Here is a 23537-nt window from a genome sequence, read left to right on the forward strand (position 1 = left end):
CACATATTAATTTAGCCCATTTCTAATCATCTGCATAACACCGCTAGGTGCGCTTATCAGGAAGATTCTAGCCTACGTCCATCCTGGGTCGGAGCTTCATCGCGTCTGTCTGCCCGGGAGAGCGGAGCATGGCGTCTCTCTGAGCTCACTTCCTCTTCCTCCCAGCAATCTGTTCTGTTTACTCCTCCCACCTGTTTTAACCTATCAGGGCCAAGCAGTTTCTTTATTGCTTAACCAATGAAATCAACAGATTGATATATGACACTCCCACATCATTTCAGGATGACCTGATTTTTGTTGTTGTTGTTTTATTTTCTGAGACAGGTAGTGATTGATCTCGAACTTGCAGCAACCCTCCTGCCTCAGTCATGAGTGCTAGGATTTCAGGCATGCACATCATACCCAGCATTCAAATGTTCTGATCTTGTTGCCTTCCATGGGATCGAATAAACTCTCTCTGCTCTTTCCTGGAGCTACATATATGCCGCTGATCCTACAACACTGGGACTCCCTACAAACTCAAAGTCTGGGATAGGCTGGCTTGGCAGAAGGCAGAGAGAGTCTTCAGAACCAGACTACAGCACCAAATGTTATCCATCTCCAAGCAGAAGGGACCCAAGTGTCAAACAAACCATGTGAAAAAAGCCAGACAAGGGATGCTAGGCCCTACCTGTATGTCTACATCTCAGCTTACAGGATGCCAAGCAGCCAGTCAGTAAAGCAGTCCCCCCATCACACCCCAACCAGAGCCAAACGGATCTCTCACCTCACACTAAGTATCCCGTATCCCCATCCCACTAATTCCTGCTAAAACCCCTAGGGAAAGGAATTTGACTCAGATTTATCATTGCAGCTCCATCCTTCAGAGTCTGTAGTGTCTTCCTAAACCTTATAAGCAAAGGAGCTTAGCTCTCCCAACACACACCCACAAATCCCCAGCTGGAGTCAGGCAAAGAAAGCTGAAGAGCACAGTGCTCTGTGAAACACATCTCATCTCCGCCCCTTCAGCCATTCTTACCCTCTCACACCACAGGGCTGAACGTGACTTCAGACGGCTCCTAACTGTGTCCTACAATCCTCTTGGCCCTCAGTCTGCCCTCCTTTAATTTCCACAGTTACTGCCCTGCTGGCACAATGGAGAGGAGCTGCAAACGCCAGGCTTGTCTGAGCCACCATTTGGAAGGCAGGAAAGTTCCCACTTTTTGTTAAATTTCATTTTCCTCTTTCTAAACACACACATTTGCTGTCTGTAATCAGGGCAAGGGAACTGTGTCACTGATGCCTTTGAAGACCCGAAGAGCAGGAAAGCACTTTCGCCCCCAGAACAATGTCTCTCAGATAAGGGCTCCTTCAGTTACAAACTGCTCTGCCGCCTCCAATCTCGTGGAGATGAATCCTAGCACTCCCAAGACTGCCTAGCTTTGGGATGATAAAGAAGTCCCTTCAGAGGCCTGGATTAAACAAGCTCTCAGAGGGAAGGTCTGGGGGAGGTGGCAGAACAGGAGGGACACTGGGTCATCTGAAAGGATGTAAACACTGTATTGGCACTGTTTTCCGCCTCCATGTTGCCGCTGTGCCAGGCTCTGAAGAGAGCAGGAAACAGGCAGGAGCCAATCCAGCCGCCTTTACACTCACCAACACTCCAGCCCTGAGAACTGAGGTGTGGGAGGCCGGGTATGGCAAAGAGCCTGCTCAGCCAGCAAACACCTGGGCATGTGTGCCATGCGGTCAGCTGGGAGAACAGGAAGCTGTGAAGTCTCAGGTGCCCAGTGGTCTGGTGCTTAAGTTGAGGGCTGGGAAAGCTGGTTCTGCTACTACCAAGCTGAACAGGTCAAGGGCTTCCACTTCCCTGTAAACAATGGCAGGGTGGGGCCACATTCCTGTTACCAGGACCTCGTGACTCCAAAAGGAGAAAGCTCTCCAGGGTCCTACTGCCCGCCCTCTACCTCCTACCTCGCTCAGCACCCTCATTTCATCAGTTTAAATGAAGTGTTCTCTTCATTGGGCTACAGAAGTTCGGATGCTTTTCTAACTAAAGACGTAATTGGAACATTAAAGCAGTCCAAAGGCATCTAAGGATTAAATTATAAACATCGTTTTCATCCTTCATCTTTGTCTCACTGTGCCAAGCTTCCACTTCCGCAATACCTTGATACACAACACTGACTGCCTCTTCACCACAGACATGGAGTTCTGAGAGCAGGGCCTTCTCATCACAGAAGGCCCACAGACCAAGTTTCTCTGGACTCTACCACACAGCTCCTCTGTTTCCTGTCAGTATGTCCTCTCCCACCCCTACTTCCTTCCTTGCTGGCCAGCTATGTAGGTATAACCAACAATACTCTCAATAGCTTGGCTATCACACCCAACAAGCAAAATCTTTAATCCTGATCAGTTTAACATCTGCCAGCTGTGCCTCACCCCTGTGCCTCCTGCACCTGTCTCCTGGGGCCTGGAGGAGAGACAGAGAAAGCAGGACTGTGTACAGGACTCAGCACTGACGTCCTTGATGCACAAGCATGAGGAACTGAGTTCGATCCCCAGCCTTCTCTGTAGCCACTTCCTCGCACTCCTCTACTCCACATCCACTATGACCTAACTTCCCTCAGCACTGTCCTCTGAAAATCAGTGGGATAATCTTTCTATACACTATGACTATGTTATTATTCTCGTTGGTTGATAATCTGATTTGGCCTATAGCAAGGCAGAATAAGGCTAGGAAGGAAAGCCAAACAGAAAATAAAGAGAGAAGGGCAAAGGCAGGGGATATCTGAGCCAGCAGCCAGAGGAATAAGAAGTGCTAGAAGACAGGGAAGCCACAAACTATGTGGCAAAATGTTGATTAATAAAAATAGGTTAATTTAAGTTGTAAGAGCTAGTTAGTAATAAGCCTGAGTTATAGGCTGAGTATTTTGTAATTAGTATAAGCTTTTATGTGATTATTTGGAACTGGGCAATTGGGAAAGAAAAACTCTTCCTCTGTTTCATATGGTGCTTCAACATGGGGCCAGAATTTTCACATAAGACCTAACAAAGCTTAAAAAACAATTCTAAAAACACAAAAAACGGAACCAAGAGCAGCTTCATAGTTCATGTCTCTCATACAGGCCACTGTGTACAGGCTTGATCTATGGATTCTTGAAGTCTCACATAGGCCATGGTAGAGAGGAGTCTCCCCGCTATGTGCTGCATGGTGGGTTTACGGTTTTTGTTTATACAGACAAGAAAGGTTAGAGATGCACAGTAAGGATGGATTCAGACAAAAAGACCTCTAAACAGGTTGCGGAATGTTTGGAAAATGTACATAGGCTTAGGAGAGAAAAGAAAAAAGTTAAAAACAGCCATAGAATTAAAAAATGATTTAATAATAATAAAGTCCTTAAAAGGGAATAGAGTAATAAAAATATAATAAGCCACATAAAGATGGAAAATACACAGAATCTGGATTATGTATATTATTGTGCTGTCTTTAGATTTTTTGACTGTTAATGAACAAATAATTGCTGAGAGACATTTGATTGTGAAAGCAACTAAATTAAACCAACCTATATATTTAGAAAATATCTTGACTCTGCAATTCAAGTAAAAAAGGTATGTTGATTTGAGGGAGAGATTTTGCCTTTATTTCCATGGGAAATGAAAGGCTGTGGATTTATTCAGAGTTAAAGATGATCAGGTTTGATGGAGAAAGACCCCCTGAAATCCTGATCACAGCCATGGAAAAATAAACCTAAATAACTATAGGATATGTTATGTATATTTTACCTGCTCAAACATAAGACAAAAACTATCTTTGGCTGACTTGTAAACAATGTATAGCTTATGTTTGTATTAATACAGATATGTATGTTACCTTTAAAAGTTTATGTATTTTCAGAACAAGGGGATCAGACACCAATAAAAATGACCCAGATAATCCAACATCCAAAACAGCTTCAAGGCTCCTGACAGAGATGATCTAGCCTCAGACTACTCCAGCCAAGACTTAACACTTACTCTGATTTTCTCAGGGTTCCTCAAAGATCACCAGTGCCCACCAATCAGCAGGAAGTAGTCTAGAGAACTATGCCAAAATTCCCAAAATATTGTTTATGAATGATTGTTTCATTGAAGGGGGGCTGGTTACAAATTATTATTGGTCATAATCAATCTCTTTCTAAAAGAAGAAAGGTGGATATGATATAGAAATTATGGGGAGAAAGGGTAGACTGAATTTACTTTAATCCCAAAAAAACCAACTGTTAACCTCAAAATATTTTACAATGATATGAATTTTAGTTTATTGATAAAAATTTAAGGTTAATTAAATTTGTTATACTGTATATATATATATATTTCTATTCTTGTTTAAGGTATTTCATTTATATAGCTCAATTAAAAACATATGTATAAATTAAGAAATATTGAATTACAAAAACATAGTCATCTATAATAGTCAAACTTGTAGTTAGTTAGGTTTTCTAGCTATACAAAGATATATTTCAGATAGATAGGAATTCTTCAAACATTTCAAAGACCTACAAAATATGGCATTTAAAATGGTTTAATAACTTAAGACTTTTCTTGACAGTAAGACATATCTGTTCCTGGCAGGACCAATGTACTCCAGAGATATGGCGTTTATTTTCTTTATGGCAAAAGCTAGTCATGTGGGCAAAGAAATCGCCCTTGCTTCAACTGCTGACAGTTATTGTCCAGACTGAACCAGCAAGACACAAGAAAGATGACTGCAGAACTTTGCCAAGACAAGGTACAACAAGTCTTCAAAATTCCCTGCTTCACAGGAAAGTCTGTCAGATAAGCTAGGCCTGTAGGCCAAAGATGGATGTCCCAATGTTACAGAGAAACCTTGGGTGACTGTTCAGGCAGTCATCTGTTTCTGTCATTTCTCATATTTTTTGGAAGACACTTGGCTGCACTTCCTGCTTATTCAGATAGTATTATTTCCTTCTCAAGTCTTTGATGGCATTGAAGACTAGATAATTATAGTTTTTGTTAGTTATGATAAAAGATAAATTAGATACAAAATTTTAAACTCACCAAGATAGGATACATAATTAAATATTTTCTCTAATTTTGTTAAATACAAATAGATTAGATATTGTAATTGCAATTCTTACTTGATAATTGTTTTGTTGTATGTAATTTACTATGTCTAGTTAAAACCGTCCCTTTTGGTTAGATAGAAAGGGGAAAATGCTGTGGGATAATCCTTTTGTATGCTATGAATATGTACTACTTCCATTGGCTGATAATAAAGCTGATTTGGCCTATAGCAAGGCAGAATAAGGCTAGGCGAGAAAGCCAAACTTAAAATACAGGAGAAGGATGGAGTCAGGGAGATATGAGCCAGTCGCCAGAGGAAAAACATGCTAGAAGACAGGTAAAGCCACAAACCATGTCACAAAATGTAGATTAATAAAAATGGGTTAATTTAAGTTGTAAGAGTTAGTTAGTAATAAGCCTGAGCAATAGGCTAGGCATTTTGTAATTAATATAAGCTTTTGTGTGATTATTTGGTTCTGGGTTGTTTGGAAAGAAAAACTCCACATCCGTTGACAGTAAATAAGTTCACGTTTACAGTAACTAGGTTCACGGGACCTTTTCTAATTAATTTATTCACACATTCATTCAAAAGTTACTTACTGAGTCCTACTATGTGCTAGGCTTATTCACTAAGCGCCAGGAATACAGCGGTGATCATAAATACAGAGAGATTGTATTCTGGAGACAACTACCTTCTTTTGGACTAGCCAAACATCCCTGGCACTGACAAAGCTCCCTCAACCTGGCCTCTGGTAGCACAAGTCTTTTAATCCCAGCACTTGACAGGCAGAGAGAGGCGGTCCTCTGTGAATTGAAGGCCAGCTTGATCTATGTAGTGGGTTCCATGCTAGTCAGGGCTACACAGCAAGACCCTGTCTCACAACAAAGACAAACTTTCCCTCGAGGTAGGGGTCTCTGCTCTCCGGTTTCCCTTCTCCATCCTTGAACATGATCCTCCTCTCAGATGCCAGCCTGCTTTCTTCCTCCTCATTTACCATCTCCTTGGACAACATCATCTACTCCCACAATAAGCTCATGACTTCCAAATCTAATTTTCCAAGCCAGTCCCTTTTGAGGAGCTGTAAAACTGAACACCTCTGGCTCAGCTGTATCAAGAGCCTCTGAATCTTCAATGCAAAAGTGAATTTTTTTTCTTTACTTCTCTTGGCTGAGCCTCTCTCTCAGTTTGAGCATAGCATCATATAATCTCCCAAAGAAGAAGCCTCCTCCTGCACACTCTCCACCTGAGTAGACTACACATTTACTCACTCAAAACAATGTTTACAGACTGTATACTATGCATTAAACATTGTCCTAAGCACTGAGGTTTAAACAGTTTAAAAAAAGATTCAATTAAGTCTTATAATTACAAAAATCATCACAAACTCTTAGTGTTGTGCCTTTTTCTCACCTCACTGGGATTGAACCTCAGGTTAAGCCAGGTGCAGTGTCTCTCCTAGGTGATTGTAAAAACCACCCAGGTGGCCCTCCCACCTCCACCTAATCCTCATTCCAATTTGCCGTCTTCTGGGATCTCTTAGAATGAATATCTGATTATGGCAATCCCTGTGTAAAGCCTCCTAATGGGACAGGGGATATAACTGGGGGATAGACCACTTGTCCAGCATAATAAAGATCATAAAGCCCAAGGTTTGACCCTTAGCACCAAAGGGAAAAAAAAATATCCTCTAGTATAACGGTGCCCCAAGGTTTTTAGGTAAAGCCCAGAAGACACAGGAAACTCATTCTCTCTCTTGCTCTATTTGAGAATCTCTTTATAATGATGTGAACTCTTTTCAGACCCTTGAAATTGTCCTGTCTTCTCCATTCTTTTCTCATCACAGATTGCTTCTTCCAATTGAAACAAAGTTTGCATTTCTTCCACACTTGTTTGGCTAAGAAACAGTTCTGGTTTTCCATGTATAAAACTGTTTTGGCCATTCCCCCACCCTTTCCTAAGAGAGCTTCCTACGTGATCATGGAGTACACATACATTTTTCATAAAACTTATCTTAATATAAGCTGTCTATCTCCTCACCTAGGCTGTGAGTTCCTCAACAGCAGGGACCAATCTGTGTCTTTGTATTCCCAGTGCCTGATACACGGCAGTCATTCAATAAGTGTTTGCTGAAAAAATGAATGATGCTAGAATTAAAATATGCACATTTAATGCTATGGATGCATAATGACTGTGCTACACAATTGTCAGGCATAAATGGCAAACAGTTAACCTAAAGATTCTATTACACACAAATCTACTATTTCTGAAGTCCTAAGGCTGGAGTAAGGGCTGCTAAGAAGATACCCAGACTTTCTGTACAAAGCGCCTTTTAAAAAACGCTCTGAAGAACTCTGCGGGTGTAAATCCAAAGCTTTAGGTCCTTCGCTTCTCTGGAAGGAAAAAATTGCTACTTTTATGGTACCTGAAGACTGTAATTCTTTACCTTAGTGCAACACCATCTCTCCCTCCACCCAGCTTGCTCCTCCCCAAAACAAAGCACCCCCATCTGTCATGCACTAGATACAAAGCCCTAGCAATGCAGAGAAGATGTTTGGGGTTGTGTTATAATGTGGCATTTGGTTTGGCCTCTGGGTTGGAAGCTAGGAAAGTCAAACCTCTTGAGGACACCTTCCCACTCTCTAATGCCTACCATGCTCCCTTAGGCTCTGGTACTCCTCAACTGAGACAAGGTTTGTTTTGTGACCACACTGTTCTCCCCCCACCTTCCCACTCACACACTCTCTGGCCTTCCCTAACTAAGACGCATCCCGCACTGGCAGTGCATCAAGAACTGGTACAGGTGCTGGGCCGGTAAAAAGAAAACCCTGCTCTGGGGTCCCTGCCCGTGAGGAGCTCACAGTTCAGCAGGAGGTAACAATGACTAAACCTTTGGTGAGCTAAGGCAGACTGCAGGCGGTCCCTGCTGAGAGGGAGGAATGCTCTGTAACCTCCTGCAAATGATCTGAACGTGACTTGTGTCTGCAGAAGCCATCTGCAGCATGGACTTCCACAGGTGTGACTAGGGCAGGCAGGAATGTTAAGATTTACTTTATGTTGTGAGCATTCTGCCTGCAGGCATGTTTAAACTATGTGTGCCTAGCGCACATGGAGATCAGAAGAGGGTGAGGGATCCTCTGGAATTGGAGTCACAGTTATCAAGTACCACAGGGGTGCTGGGAACTGAACCTGGGTCCTCTGCAGGACCAATCCCACCCCCTAATTCAATAGCAGTCTTAGAAGTCAAATGCCCTGAGCCTAGGGCCTCTCCTTGATGCTAATCTGCTAAACTCAACCAAGCTGCCCGAGAGTCTTCATCCTCAGACACTACTAACCATTACTCAGAAGTGCACTCTCTCCCAGCACTGACAAAGAACACTGATGAGTACTTAGTCCCAGCCCATCTTTTGTTGTAAAAATCAGATTTTTTCCCTCCATACTTTAAAAATCTATTCTGTCCCTTCCAATGCCATGACTACCAGAAAAAGCACATCTACCCACAATTCTCAATCTCAGGAGAGAAATTTAGCTAACAATTTCATACAGGTCAAAGAAAAACTATCTATTTGTTTATTTTGTTTTTCAGACAGGGTTTATCTGTGAAATAATCCTGGCTGTCCTGGAATTCGCTAAGTAGACAGGCTGGCCTCGAACTCACAGAGATCCACCTGCCTCTGTCTCCTGAGGGCTGGGATTAAAGGGTGTGCCACCACCATCCAGTTAACAACACCTAATTTTAAAAACAAAATGAGTCCTAACGAGTCCTAGATTATGACATTTTCCTATTTAGCAAACTGATTTGGAGATCTTTAAATATCAATAAGAAATTCACCATCATTATTTGTAAATATTGAATGAAACCATTGATGGACTAATTCTTAATTTACCTAATTTATATTTATGACATTTGATGTTTCTAACCCCTGCCCCTGCCAGGGTTCCTGTTTGTTCACATCCCTGGCTGTCCTGGAACTCGCTCTGTAGACCAGGCTGGCAGCAAACTCAGAGATCTGCCTGTCTCTATCTCCCAAGTGCTGTGATTAAAGGTGGCCGCTATCACGCCCCACTATTTAAAAACATTTTTACTGTTTTTAGTGGGGTTTCACAGCATGTGTGTGGCGGTAAGAAGACAAAGTGCTGAAGTCAGTTCTCTCCCACCATGTGATGTCTTAGGGACAACTCAGGCTGTCCAGCTTGCTACAAGTGTTTTTACCTACTAAGCTGTTTTGAAGGTCCCCCATGCTTCTAAATGTTTTTATATTATAAACAATGTTTTAATAAACAGGTGTGTATGAAGTTTAACATTTTTTCAAAGCAATTACTTTTTCTCTTTTTTTTTCTTTTCTTTTCTCTTTCTCTCTAATTTTTATTTTTCAAGACAGGGTTTCTCTGTGTAACAGTCTTTGCTATCCTGGAAATTGCTTTGTAGACCAGGCTGGCCTTGAACTCACATTTTTTTTTTTAAGGGACAGGAATACTAAACCAAAGATATTAAAATTTTGGTTATGATACTTTCAAAATATTGTATTAATTTATAACCCAAACACACAGATGTGGGCCCATTCTCCACATTTTTTCAATATTTGCCTATCTCAATTCTACCTCTGCTTGCTAGTTTAAAAAAGAAAATAAGGGCTGGAAAAATGGCTCAGTGGTTAAGAATGAGCTTGTTGCTCGTCAGGGGATCTGAGTTCGGTTCCCAGCACTCATATGGAGTGACTCACAGCTAGCTGTAACTCCAGATCCATACAATGTGATGCCCTCTTCTGGACTCTGCGAGTACCCTACACATGTCACAGACAGACAGACACATACAATCTTTAATATAGGAACATTCGAGCAAAAGCATAGCTATAATTAACATTTTCTCAATAACAACTAAATTTAAGCATTGTTTGCAATCACTAGCCATATTCTTTATACGCCACTTAATAATTTTACTTTATTTTTTGTTTGTTTTTTGAATTGGAGTTCTCATACATAGCCTTGAACTTGCTATGTGCTGAGGTTGGTTTTAAACTCCCAATCTTCTTGCCTCTACCTCCCAAGTCTGGAATTAACAGTCGTGTTCCGCCATGCCTGGCTAGTTAATTTTCTTTCTTTTTTTTTCTTTTTTTGGTTTTTCGAGACAGGGTTTCTCTGTAGCTTTGGAGCCTGTCCTGGAACTAGCTCTTGTAGACCAGGCTGACCTCGAACTCACAGAGATCCGCCTCCCTCTGCCTCCCGAGTGCTGGGATTAAAGGCATGCGCCACCACCGCCAAGCTAATTTTCTTTTATTGATTTATGGAGCTCTTTCTAGATCTTAACCTTGCCTCCTTTATTATTTTATTATTTATTATCTATTAAGCTCAGAGCTTTGCATGTTTTAGGCAAGTAAGTGCTCTACCACTGAGTACTTCCCACGGAATTAATGTTGTCTTTTTAAGATGTAAATATTGGGCCTATTTTGTCCACTTTTTCTTTCTATGCTGTTTTTAGGTTTTGCTGTTTTGAAACATGGTATCTCATGGTAGCCCAGGCTGGTTTCAGACTTGGGTAATCTTCTTGCCTCAACCTCCTGAGTCTGGGATTACAGATGTAAGCCACAAGTCCCTCTTGTTCTTTAGTCTCACAGGGTTTTTTGTTTTTCTTTTTTTTTTTAGTTTTCATATAGTCAAATATGGTAGTTTTTCCTTTGTTTTTTCCCCATTGTTTAGAAAGTCCTAGAATTGCAAATCCCCTCAGCTGTTTTTATTTTAGAGATTTTGATCTTTAGATACTTAATCTACCAGGAATTTACTTTGTTTGGCAAGAGATAAAGATTTTACTTTTTCCAAATGGATATCTAATCATCCTTATTTACTGATGGATTAGCTCTTCACTGTTGACTGGAAACACAGTCTTTAGCGTGTGTTAAGTCCCCACGTGAACTTTTTGTTGTTGTTGTTTTGTTTTTCCAAACAGTTTCCCTGTGCAGCCCTGGCTGTCCTTGAACTCAGAGATTCACCTGCCTCTTCTTCCAGAGTAGAGGGATTAAAGGCTTGAGCCACCACACCTGGCTTTCCACGTGAACTCTTCTTGATGGTCATCATCCTGGAAATTTTATGGTCAAAGAAATGTATAAACCCCTCTGGCTCATTTGACCCTACATGCCCCATTTCTATAAAGGTTATTTCCTTTTCTCTACAAAACTCCAGCACAGGGCATCACCCACCTTCAAATACTCTACTTAGCTCCCAATACCATCAGTTCTTTCCATTGCCGCCCTAAATGTAGCCCTGGTTTTCCCTGAACAATGCCAATTCCCCTGCAACTACTTCTGGTATGAGGTGTTGAGACTCGGTGCTACTTCCAGAGCTGGCTTCCCTGTTGGTCTGTGGTTCAGGCCGTCAGGCTTTGGAATCTGGAGTCTCTCACTGCACTCTGCAGTTTCCTAGTCACTTTGGTATTTACACCTCCTGCCCTGGAGTCTCGTGGCTGTCAGATGATCTGGACACTCAGGAGGAGGAACTAACCCACACTCCAGCTCAGTAGTTTTCCAGTAATATCAGTAACACACTCCTCCTCAACCAGCGTCCAGTCACCTGCTGAACCTTCCTGTCTCTGGAAACAGCCAAACTCATTTCCCAAGCTTTATTACCACACAACTGGCTGTCTGTTAAGATACCTCTTATTGGACACATCCCAAATCAGACTCACAGTCGAACAGGCGTGGTTGTCCATGCCCCTCCGCCCCACTTCCATTCTTTCTCTTTTCACTTCTCAGCACTCTTCAGTACTTCCTTCATCTTCCTCTAGCCTGATGAATGCAGCAACATGCAAGAATGCATACTCACGTCGCCAAATGACAACTGGCAGTCATCTTCAGCACCCATCCTAACACTAGACGTCCAAGCACAGCTCTCAAGTCTCTGAGCAGTCCCGAGAGGCCATGTCCCTGCAGCCATCAACCTAGTCCAGTGACTGTTGTCACTAATAACCACAACAACTGCCTTCCTTGCCTCCAAGTCTTACTGCCACCGATGCCCCCATGCAGCCAGCTTGGCCAGTGCCACCTGTGTAACAACCCTGGCTGGCCTTCCCCTAATGCTCCTGCTTTTAGTGCTCACTAGGTAGCTTTGTGACGCTTCAGAACTTGCTGACCTACCTAAAATTTGAGCAGTCAACCACACTGACCTTGAGTTTCTTCAATAAGGCTTGCTGGCTTCTTACTTGGAGGCCTTTTCCACAAGCTGTTCTCCAAGGTGGACTACCTCCCGACACCAACACCTACTTTCATATCTGATTAAACAACACCGAAGAAAAGCCTTTCAAACTACACTTGCCCACCATTCTTACACTTGGGTAACATGTTCTGTATTTGAAAATCATTTGCGCTTCAAATATCGCAGAAAAAAAATTACTTTTTTGTATGTGTATAGTCCCACTTTCAAGGGACTGTGATTTCTTCTTTCCATAGTCGGCCTTAAATTTACTCTAGCTGAACTGGAGCTCCTCCTCCTCCACTACTGAGCGCCGAGATTCCGCGTGCCACCACACCCACTTTCCGTGGGAGGGATCAAACCCAGGGCTTTGTGATCGCTTAGCCAGCGCTCTATCACCTCAGCTACATCCCCAGGTCATAACTGAAAATTACCTAGGGATGAGAGCTATTTGTTTAACATAGTCTATAGATGTAGCACTATTAACTAATTATCGTTGATTAATAAGCACTAATTGCTAAAGATGGAAGGAAGGAAGGTGGCTAGAAATACTTCTGGAAAATGATAAATGGAGCAGAGAAAAAACATTCATGACCTGAATGATAATGAAAAGGAGTTAGATGTTATAAGTTACTATTTGAAGTCACTAACACTAAGCTATGATCAGAGCTTAATTTTCCCAGAGGCTAACAGTTTTCCAAATGACTAATCGCCCTGGCAAAGATCTTCATGAGCACTGCAAGACTGCCCTGCAGGGAGGAAATCTTGGTGGACAGACAGACCTAGAGGAAATCCTCTACCACAGCCACGCGCTGTCCACTACTGGCAGTTCTGAACACAGGACCACCCCCACGGAGCTGGCTGACAAGACACACTGCATCTTTAGTGCCAGCTCTCCATACATGCTCACTGCCCTTCACTAAGTCGGGTTTGCCACAGCAAACCCCACTGTGCAGCACTTAGCCAGACGAGTCCTGGGAGTGAGTGGGTGCCTTACAGTGTAACAATTACTTTCAAGGATTTCTTCCACTATTGTGTGATGGCACACACTGCAAACAGTCTGGCAACTTCAACATATAAAGGGACGTGGACTCGAACTCTGAAACTGCCCAATCTAGGCCTCCAGTCTCAGATAAGGAAGAGAGCCACAAATGTGTGCTCTTAGTACCATTACTGTAAAGTTAAGATTGGACAGTAGGGAGGTTTGAAGGGTAGCATTGTGTCTGGTAAGCAGGCTCCCTATCTCCACCCCTAATGTTTTATAGAAGTATCAGGCTGCTTCTGACTGCTGAGCTGCTGAGCAACCCTACCTCCTGCACTTGAACCCACGTCCAAAAATGAACTTCAGCCATGCCCAAGCCCAAACAAGGGGCATACAACAGATAGCTGGAGAAACTTATTTACAACTTAAGACAGCTGTCAAAACAAAACAAAAACCCTAACAACAACAACAACAAAAACCAAAGAGAAAACCCCCTAAGCATGGATGCTATCTGTTACAGCTAGGAACAGAGAAGAAAATTCAGTGTTTCTAGGAGAGTGGATTTTTGTTACCTTGGAGCAGGTCACAAAAGTTTATTTATACACGCAAACACTTTTCAGGAGAACCCAAATGATTCTCCTGAGCTGCTCCAATTGTCAATAGCTCCAACAGTGGTGGGAGAAAGCTCCTAGGCAGACTGGTTAAACACTTGTTTGTTTATATTTATCCATTCACTTAGAGACAGGATCTCCCTAAGTATACAGGCTGACTTGGACCACACTACTATACGAACCAGCACTCAGGAGGCAGAGGCTACAATGCCTGGTTTTTAGTTTAAACATTTTCTTAAGGGTGAGGAAATCAAAACCTCTGACTTTTAACAATCAAAAAAACCTACAACATGCCCAAGTGCGATACCAAGCACCCAAGACAATGAACGGGTCAGCTGGTCAGCTCACCAACGCCCTCCCTATTTTACTTTTGTCTGGAATGAAGTACGCGGTAAGGAAGTAGAAGGAAGGCATCTCAGATTTCATATGCCAGACCCAAACTAGTCAGACACACCCTAGGAAGGTGAGCTTCTCAGGCTCAGAATTAGGCAGATTACTGTGAAAGCATTATGATTTAGGTAGAAGGGAAAGTCACCCAGCCTGTGGAAGACTATGGGCATAACTAACCCAAACTCCGAGAGTTTAATATAAACAGATCAATGCATACTTCTGAACCTCATCCAAATACGGTTGATCCTAGTACCTACCTCCTCTTCAAAGATAGCTTCATCATTATTTTTCATTAGGCACCACTCCATTCTCCACATACCCCATTATAAGCGGCATCGTAAAACGTCTTCCTCTTTGAAAACAGTACACTGAAAGGCAGCCCATCTTCTACAAGAACAAACCATCAGGCCACTGAAGAGTGGAGAGTTTCTTTGCTTGTTTTGAGAAAGGGTCTCTGTCCGCCCATGATGACCTAAAATTCATTAGGGAGCCAAAGATGACTTTGAACTCTTGATCCTCCTGGCTCTACCTCCCAAGGAGGCTTTCTGAACCCAGGGCTTACCTAACCTCCCAACTGTGCGCAAGTCCCAGCCCCTAGAGTGGAGAGCTCTAATCATTACTCCTGCCCAACCCGGCTCCATGACACATTTTGCATTTCCAATTCTGTGACAAGAGCAGAGACTACAAGTTGGCATCCCATGCTCCTCCAGCTTTCTCGCAATCAGATTCCACTCCAAGTCTGAAACCTGACGACCATCTTCCTATTGATGATCTTAGAAAGACACAAGAACGAGGAGGCCTTGCAGGATGCTAAGCCCTGCAAGGCTGTGTCTGGGAGTGTGCCTTCAGAGATAATTTTAACTCAGAAGGAAAGACCCACCCCAGTTGTGGATGGCATGGTCGATGCAGAAGAGGGAAAATGGGGGACGAATTCTTCTCTTTGCCTCTTGGCTGTTGTGCACTGTGACAAGCTACCTGAAGCTCAGGCTCCCACACTCTCGTGGTGGACTACTTCCTCTGCCAGTGAGCCACAATACTGTTCTTAGTCACAGCAATGAGGAAAGTAAAGAACACACCTTACACCAAACAGTCCTTTAACACAACAGAACCAACAAACACGCTAAACCCACTATGTTTACAGAGACAGTTAGGGAAGAAAGGGCCCAAGGAGACACTTTAGAGGATTCAGACCATAATGGCACGCGCGACTTACTAGGTCACTTGTTTACTACCCGAGGATGAACAAATCAAATACCGACAGTGGTTGCACAAGAACCAATTCTCTTACCTTCATTCTAGAATAAATGGGTTGGGAAGGGACACACTTAGCATCTGCTTAGCATCTACAGTACCAGGGCCCACGACAGGCACCCAACACTGTTTCTCTTCCATCCCCACACCCACCATCTCATCCGTGTCAGGCCCAAGCCTGTCAAGAGTCAAGCTGCCTCTGTCGAGGTCCCCGGAAGTTCGGGGCCTTGTGTTCTATGATTTCTTTCACAATTTAAACATTTACTAAGTAACTTATGTGCCAGACATATGCTGAGCTCCACTGTGCAGCCCTGGTCACTGCCTCACAGGGACCGGTTACCCCTGGAGCATGACCTAAAGAATCATCTTAAATGTCTATTGGCATCATACTTTCAATATTTTAACAGCCTGATTGAACTGTGGTCCTCCCTACAGCAGGCATTTTAAAAAATGAAAACCTATAGTCCAAGAGAAAAGATTCAGGGCAAATGGAGACCCCAGAAGTCTGATTAATGAAGGAACGAATGGAGAAGCGGCTACGCCTGGGAGGCTGAGTAGCCGGCTAGAGAAAAAGCAAGGGGAAAAGGGGACCTGGGAAGTGACTGGCTGGGCAGGGCAGAAGCCATGAGGAGGAAGCCGGGCAGGGGTTGATCCACAGAAGGCGGCTCCTTCGGAGGGAAGAAGAGGCTGTGACTCACTTGAGAAACTGGGTCGGGGCCAAGAGCCGGAACCGAAGAGCAGGTTACGGTAACGTCGAAAGGCCTCGTCGAGGACGACGCAGCCCGCCTGCGCGGCCGAACCGGCATGGTACCGGAACTGGAAGTTGTTGGGGTACAGGGGGTAGCGCCGGTGGTAGGTTTGGATGTACTGGGGCCAGGGCCACACCGCCGTGGCCAAGCAAGCCAACGCCGCCGCCAGCAGCAGCGAAACCCAGAGCCTGCAGCCTGCCATGGCCCTCCGGCAAGCGCCCTCAATGCAGGCTGAGCCCACGTGAGACCCCGGTCAGGTGAGCGGCGCCCGCGTGACAATCGAAGGGTCACGTGAGCGCGCGGGAAGCTGAGCTCGACCTCCGCGATCGTTAGGCTCCGTTTTCCGCAGCTTCCGGCACGCTAGGCTGTTTAGGAGCGGTCCCCGCCCGGGCCGGGCCTCAGTAATGCAAGCCTAGGGGCTGGGCCGGGAGGGACAGGCGCCGCCCCTGCGGTTGGAGAACCAACCCGGCCTAGGAAAAAACAGAAGAAAAACTAGAGTCCAAGTCACGTGGCACAAAGGACACTTGAACAATTCCAGAGGACTCAACAACAGTGTGATCTTGGATAGGAAAAAAATGTTTGGAGACACCCCGTTGCCTGCCTCCAGAGGGGACCACTTACAAATACCCTCTTTTATTACCTACCTGAAACTGCCCCCTCCTTTCACACACAACTCCACACCCCGTGGTGTGTGTTTAGTGCAGACAGCAATACAAGCTGGGACTTGGGCTGCAGGATGGAAGATGCCCCCCAAGTAATAACCTGGGGGCTGGGCCTGCAGGGAACTACATATTGAGTCTAAGAATCAGGACTTTGTTCTGGGGGCAACTGCAAAACACCCAAAGTTGTGTGCTTTAGAAATGTAGTGGTTTCTGGTTGTGATACCAGAATTTGTGAGGGAAAGGCAGGAAGTCTTTCCCTCTAAGTCTCTTAAGTCTGTGGCCAGCCTGGTCTATAAAGTGAGTCCCAAAATAGGACAGACAGAGCTGTAACACAGAGAAACCCTGTCTTGAAAAAACAAAGGGAAAGAGAGAAAGAAAGAAAGAAAGAAAGAAAGAGAAAAGGAAAAAAAGAAAAGAAAAGAAAAATGCAGTTTCCCTTGACTGGGAGTGTAGCTCAGTGGTAACTTTCCTAACGTGCATGAGAACATGGGTTCAGCCCTCAGCCCTGAGGGGAGTGGGAGGAACAGTGGAAGAAAAGCAGAAAAGTTTCTGCTAGGCGGTTAATAGGGCTAGACCTAGTACCCAGAGAGCGATAATCTCTACAGTCACAGTTCAGGTCCTAAATTCTGCTAGAATCTCAGACTGCACAAAACTGGTTGCTGCGCAGCTGAGGATGACCTTGAACTTCAGAGTCTCCTTCCTTCCTCTCCTGAGTGCTAGGGTTAGAGGCTGTGCCCACCACACCTGATGTACAGAGCGGTGGGTGTGAATGGGCTTCGTGCACGCTGTGAAGGTGAACGCTCTACTGACTGAACCACATCCTAAGCCTTTCCTCCCGTGTGTGGGGTGCATGGGTGCATGTGTCGCTTGTGTGCGTGGACCAGCTGACAATGTTGGATGTCATTCCTTAGGTAACCTCTGTTTACCTTGTTTTGTGCTTTTGGTTTTTCTTTTGGTTTTTCAAGACAGGATTTCTCTGTCGTTTTGGAGCTAGTCCTAGAACTCACTCTGTAGACCAGACTGGCCTTGAACTCACAGAGATCCTTCTGCCTCTGCTTCCTGAGTGCTGGGATTAAAGACTTGTACCGCCACCACCAGGCAATCTACCTTGTTTTTTTGAGACTGGGTTTTTCACTGGCCTGGGGCTCCATGGTTAGGCCAGGTTGGTCTGTCAGTGAGTCCTGGGATCTACCTGTCTGCCTCGCACCTCTGGGATAACAAGCCTGTACCACCTTTCCTTTTTTTTCTTTTCATAGGTTCTGGGGATTGAACTTGGTCGGGCCTCATGCTTATGAGGCAAGCACATCATCCGAGCCAAATCCCCATTCTTAATTCCTCTGTTGGTTAAACCTAGGTTTTTTATCAGTGCTCTTAGGGTCCGGATACTCACTTTTCCAGTCAGGAGAGACTTCACCTAGGGTCACATAGAGAATCGTGGATTCCGGCAGCGGTTTGCGGTTTGCGAACCCTTGCAGTGTACTTGCTTCTCTATTTTTATTGGGCTGGAAAGAGGAAGGAGGAGGGGGAATTCCAGAGGCGACGTCAGAAGAGCCAAGTTCATAATCAGGTCTGCGGGGCTGATAGTTGAGGAGAGTTCAAAACAGGGTCAGAGGTAAGAACAATAGAACAAAATCGGACTTGAGGACTGAGAATGTGCCCAGGCACCTTGTCATGTGACACCTCACTGAACCCAAGGGGAAAAAAAAATCACTTGAAAGCGTCACAGGGTGAATGAGCTGCACCCAAAGGAAGAAAGGAAAATTACTAAGCAAAGCACTTAGAGTTTCTTGAGACAATAGTCCATAACGTTTCGATTACTCTCTAACTAGTACATCAGGTGGTCAGGCAGTATGGACTGTAAACGGTTGTAAAAGGGTCATGCAAACGAATGTGCAAAATCCAGCATAGAGAGCAGCAAAAATCTGAGTGAATAAACTTTCACAGCGCATGCTGCCTGCTGAGAGCTGGCCTCAAGACCTCTGCAACAGCAGTACGTACCCTTAACCGCTCAGTCACTGCTCCAGCCCCGACAGCTCACTCAAGTAAAGACAGACAAATGGGCAGGAGATGGGCTGGGTGTGGTGGTGTACAGCTTTAATCCCAGCACTTGGGAGGCAGAAGCAGAGAGATTTCTGAGTTTGAGGACAGCCAGGACAACATAGAGAGAGCCTGTCTCAAAAAAAAAAAATAAAAGTACAGGTGTGCTGGCTAGTTTCATGTCAGCTTGACAGAAGCCAGAGCCATAGGAGAAGAAGGAGCCTCAGTGGAGAAAATAGCTCCGTGAGATCAGGCTGTAGGCATGTCTCTGGGGCATCTACCTAAACAGTGATTCATTCTTGGGGTGACAGGACTCAGGGAGACTAGCATTCTGGCTAATCCTGTCCAGTGATGCACAGCCATCTTGTTTGTGTGCTGTGAGGGGAAGACCCATGGGAAGCATCACCTCTTCTCCATTTCACATGGTTCATTTTGGTCCCTTTGCTGGATCATGCCCACATGATGAATGAGACCATTGTGTCCTTACTGCCCGAGCCAGGACTCTGCAGGCAGGAAGTGCTCAGCTAGTGTTTGTCCAGCGAGCGCATGAAGGATTTCAAAGCCCAGCCTTACTCAGTGTATAGCGAAGAGGGCAGCTTGTGGAGGACGACAGCAGTCAAGAAGAAACAGTGATGGGTTCACTCAAGGATCCAAGACCCTAGAAGAGCCCGGCACATAGCAGACATTTCAGGAGTGTGTGTTAGATGAGTAATATAGACAAACCGAAGCAGAGGTCTGTGGTGCCTCCAGGGAACTGCTGTATTTGGCTGGAAACAAACAGTGTGTGAAGTCTGGATCGTGAAATGAAGTAGAAAGTTCCTGAGTGATGCACTCTGTACCAGATATATGTGGATTACTTGTCTTGCTTTTGTGATTAAAGACAATTTAGGAGCCAGGTGGCAGTGGTGGCGCACACCATTAATCCCAGCACTCAGGAGGCAGAGGCAGGCAGATCTCTGAGTTCGAGGCTAGCCTGGTCTACATAGTGAGTTCCAGGACATCCAGAGCTATATAGTGAGATTCTAACTTAAAAAAAAAAAGATTAATTTTGGCAGAAACCATGTACTCTGCAAGAACAATAAGTGCTCTTAATCCCTGAGCTTGGTTTGTAGACCAGGCTGGCCTCAAACTCACAGAGATCCACCTGCCTCTGCCTCCCTAGTGCAGGACTAAAGGCGAGAAACATCACCTCCTACCCCCTAGTTTGCTTTCTATTACTGTGATAAACACCAAGACCAAAAGAAACTTGAGGAAGAAAAGGTTTACTTTGTTAAATCATCCATGTCACAAGCTGTAACTGGGGGAATCCAGGGCAGAACTAGAGGCAGGAACTGATGTAGAGATCATGTAGGAATGCCACTTACTGGTTTGCTCTCCATGGCTTGGCTCAGCATGTTTGTTTGTTTTTTTTAAATATAACCCAGTGCCACCAGCCTAGGGGTGAAACCACCCACAGTGGACTGTGTTCTCTTACATCAGTCATTAATCCAGAAAATGTTCCACAGACTTACCTACAGGCCAATCTAATGGAGCTATTTTCTTGATTGTCCTTGTCTCTTCCCTGATGACCCTAGCTTGTGTAAAGTTGACAAAAACAAATAAAACCCCCAAACAACAAGAACCAAAAAGTAGCCAGCGCATCAGAGAAGAACAAAGAATGGGAAATGACAATGGCTAGCTCTTTGATTTCTGCTCTTTTTGAAGGTATTTCTTTTTCTTTTCTGCATGGCCATGCAGGTCCCTTCAGGAGATAATGTTTTCTAGAAATGACATGAAATTCTTTTCCTTGATGCATGGTGGTCCCTGCCATCTGACTTCCCCTGATTTTCCAGCTTCAGGGCCATCTGCTCCCTGATTGGTACCTGGAGACCCCACTTCCCCCAATGGTAAGGGAAATTGGCATTCATTTCTCCAGTCAGATCCAGTTTTTCTGCTGTAATTTTGTAGTCTGGTTCTAACTATATCTTTCCCTGAAGCTAATCACATGTAACAATGAATATATATGTTCAGCCCCTGCTCCATGAATCACGTGACTATATTTTAACCATCCTTACACACTTATATTGCATAATACTTTGCATCAAGTTGGCTCTTAAGCTTAATTAAATTATTACTGGTAAAATTTTGTTTTGCTTGTGTATTTGTTTGTTTATTTTGAGATAGGGTCTCACTAAATAGCTTTGGCTGGTTTGGAGCTTGCTATATAGACCAGGGTGGCCACAAACCCACAGAGATCTAACTGCCTCTGCCTCTCCAGTGCTGGGATTAAAAGTGTGCACCACATCTGTCTTGTTTTGTTTTCTGAGACTGTTGATATATATAGCCCAGCCTCCCGAATGTTGGGGTGACAGGCCTGTTTCACCATGCCTGGCTATTAATCCCCCCCCCCGTGTGTGTGTGTGTGTGTGTGTGTGTGTGTGTGTGTGTGTGTTGTGTGTTAGATTTCTGAGGCAGAGTAAAGAGACAAAAGGCAAAAAGAGACCTGAGTCTAACCTTCAACAGATAAGACTGTATTTATTAATGTTCACGGTGAGGTAAATTGAGGGGTCTTCCAGGGGCAAAACTATCTGTGAGGGGCTTGGGATTGAGGGAATTGTTGGAACTGTAGGGAGCAACATGTCTCTTTCCTGAAACTGTTTTCCCGGGCAAAACAGACAACCTTGGAAGACAGACTGTTTCAACAGACATTCCTGTCTGTGTATTGACCGATAATGGCTGAGCAAGGCTCTCTATCAGTGTGCATGTGTGTGAACACATGTGTGTGGGTGTGCATGGATGTGGGAGTCAGAAGACAATACCTGGAATTATCCTTAATCTCCCTTCCACCTCATCACAGAGGCATGGTCTCTCAGTCAGACCAGAGTTCATTAATATGGCTAGTCTTGCTAGCCAGTTTGCTCTGGGGAGCCTTTATTTTGACTTCTGAAGTTGGAATTACAGGTGAATGACTGTAGCCACCCAACATTTACATGGGTTCTGGGGATCTGAACTCTATTCTTCAGGCTTGCTCAACAGGCATTTAACAACTGAACCATCTTCCCAGTCTAGATGTTAACGTTTTTGACAATCAAAAAACATACCCGGAGCCGGGCGATGGTGGCGCTCGCCTTTAATCCCAGCACTCGGGAGGCAGAGGCAGGCGGATCTCTGTGAGTTCGAGGCCAGCCTGGTCTACAGAGCTAGTTCCAGGACAGGCTCCAAAGCCACAGGGAAACCCTGTCTCGAAAAAACAAAAAAAAAAAAAAAAAAAAAAAACATACCCGGAGCCGGGCGGTGGTGGCGCATGCCTTTAATCCCAGCACTCGGGAGGCAGAGGCAGGCGGATCTCTGTGAGTTCGAGGCCAGCCTGGTCTACAAGAGCTAGTTCCAGGACAGGAACCAAAAGCTACAGAGAAACCCTGTCTCGAAAAAAAAAAAAAAAAAAAAAAAAAAACCATACCCGGAGCAGTGATCCCTTTTGCAGAAATCCAAAGATTCTTAGAGTCTTGTCGGATCCATCTGGGAAGTTTGCCCTGGCAGCTGGATTCTGTAAATTGGGAAGGTCTACATACTACCAACAGGGAGCCCAGGGATCATGCTGAGGCATACATGTAGACAATTCCACTCCCATGTTTGAAAACATTATGTTTCTAGGCAGAGAAACGGGATTAGTTGTCTGTTTTGAGTTTCTGGTTATTTCATCATTGGCCATTCAAATAGATCGTCCAAAACGAATCCAATTTGCCAGTGTATGGCAATGTATTTAAAGAAGGATTATCTCAACTTCTGAAATGACTGTCATGGGGAGAAATGTTTCTAAGACCGTCTCAGCCAGTCGATCTTGAAATTACTCTGTCTTTTTAATGGCAACACAGCTGGGACTGCATGGCCATCACTCAACTAATTAGACCTTTGCTACCCCTGCTGCCAGATGGCAGCACGGGGGTGATTGGCGCCGTGGCTCAGCAGCACCAGCTTGGACAACCTTATTTGATGTTCTGTTTCTGCTAGTGGTGGCCATCGGGATTGTGTGGCTGTGGCCTGGCTCAGGTGTTTCCTTTAAAGATGGAGTGGACAAGCAGCTCCACTTACGGGATTTCTCCCTGATCGCACCTTTCCACTGATTGCAGTTTTGGCTTCCTTAGAGCTGGGTAGAGGCACTTACAAAGAAAAGTTCCGCTAGCAACATGACTGACTGTGAGATTAGCACACCACAGTGTTCGTGATAAGGCAGGTTAGTAAAGCAGGCCTGTGCCATTTTTCATGGCATGAATTTACACATTAGGTTTCTTAAAGTCTGTAGTCTCAGGGCTGGAGAGATGGCTCAGTGGTTAAGACTTAAGTTAGTGCCTTTGCAGAAGACCCAGATTTGAAACCTATCACCTATCCTTGGTGACTCAAAACCTCCTGAAACTACAGCTCCAGGGAGACCTGACACCTCTGGCCTCACATGCGCCTACACTCACGTGCACGCACACACACACACATACATAACATGAGTCCTCGTTTCTTCATCTGTATATGATAGGTTAAATATATTTAAAAAAAAGTCTTCAGGTTCTGAAGTTATATTCTGTTAAAAAAAAATTAGGTCACCCAATAGTTGAATTTAAACCTCTATTTTCCTTTACTGTACCAGATTGAAAATCT

At 44.4% G+C, this 23537-nt stretch overlaps 1 protein-coding gene across 1 annotated transcript in view; it reads right to left on the minus strand.

Moving 5' to 3' along the window:
- Hexa (hexosaminidase subunit alpha) overlaps positions 1-16588 on the minus strand; it is a 29533-nt gene extending 12945 nt beyond the window's left edge. Inside the window, exon 1 of the mRNA XM_041679593.1 lies at positions 16159-16588. Coding sequence (XP_041535527.1) covers positions 16159-16411 — 253 coding nt within the window. The 5' untranslated portion in view covers positions 16412-16588. The remainder of the gene's footprint in view (positions 1-16158) is intronic.
- Between the last annotated feature and the right edge of the window lie 6949 nt (positions 16589-23537).

Source organism: Microtus oregoni, unplaced genomic scaffold (genome assembly GCF_018167655.1).
Source record: "Microtus oregoni isolate MIOR12 unplaced genomic scaffold, Mior012 000032F_ref0000030, whole genome shotgun sequence".
In the NCBI taxonomy this organism is placed as follows: Eukaryota; Metazoa; Chordata; class Mammalia; order Rodentia; family Cricetidae; genus Microtus; species Microtus oregoni.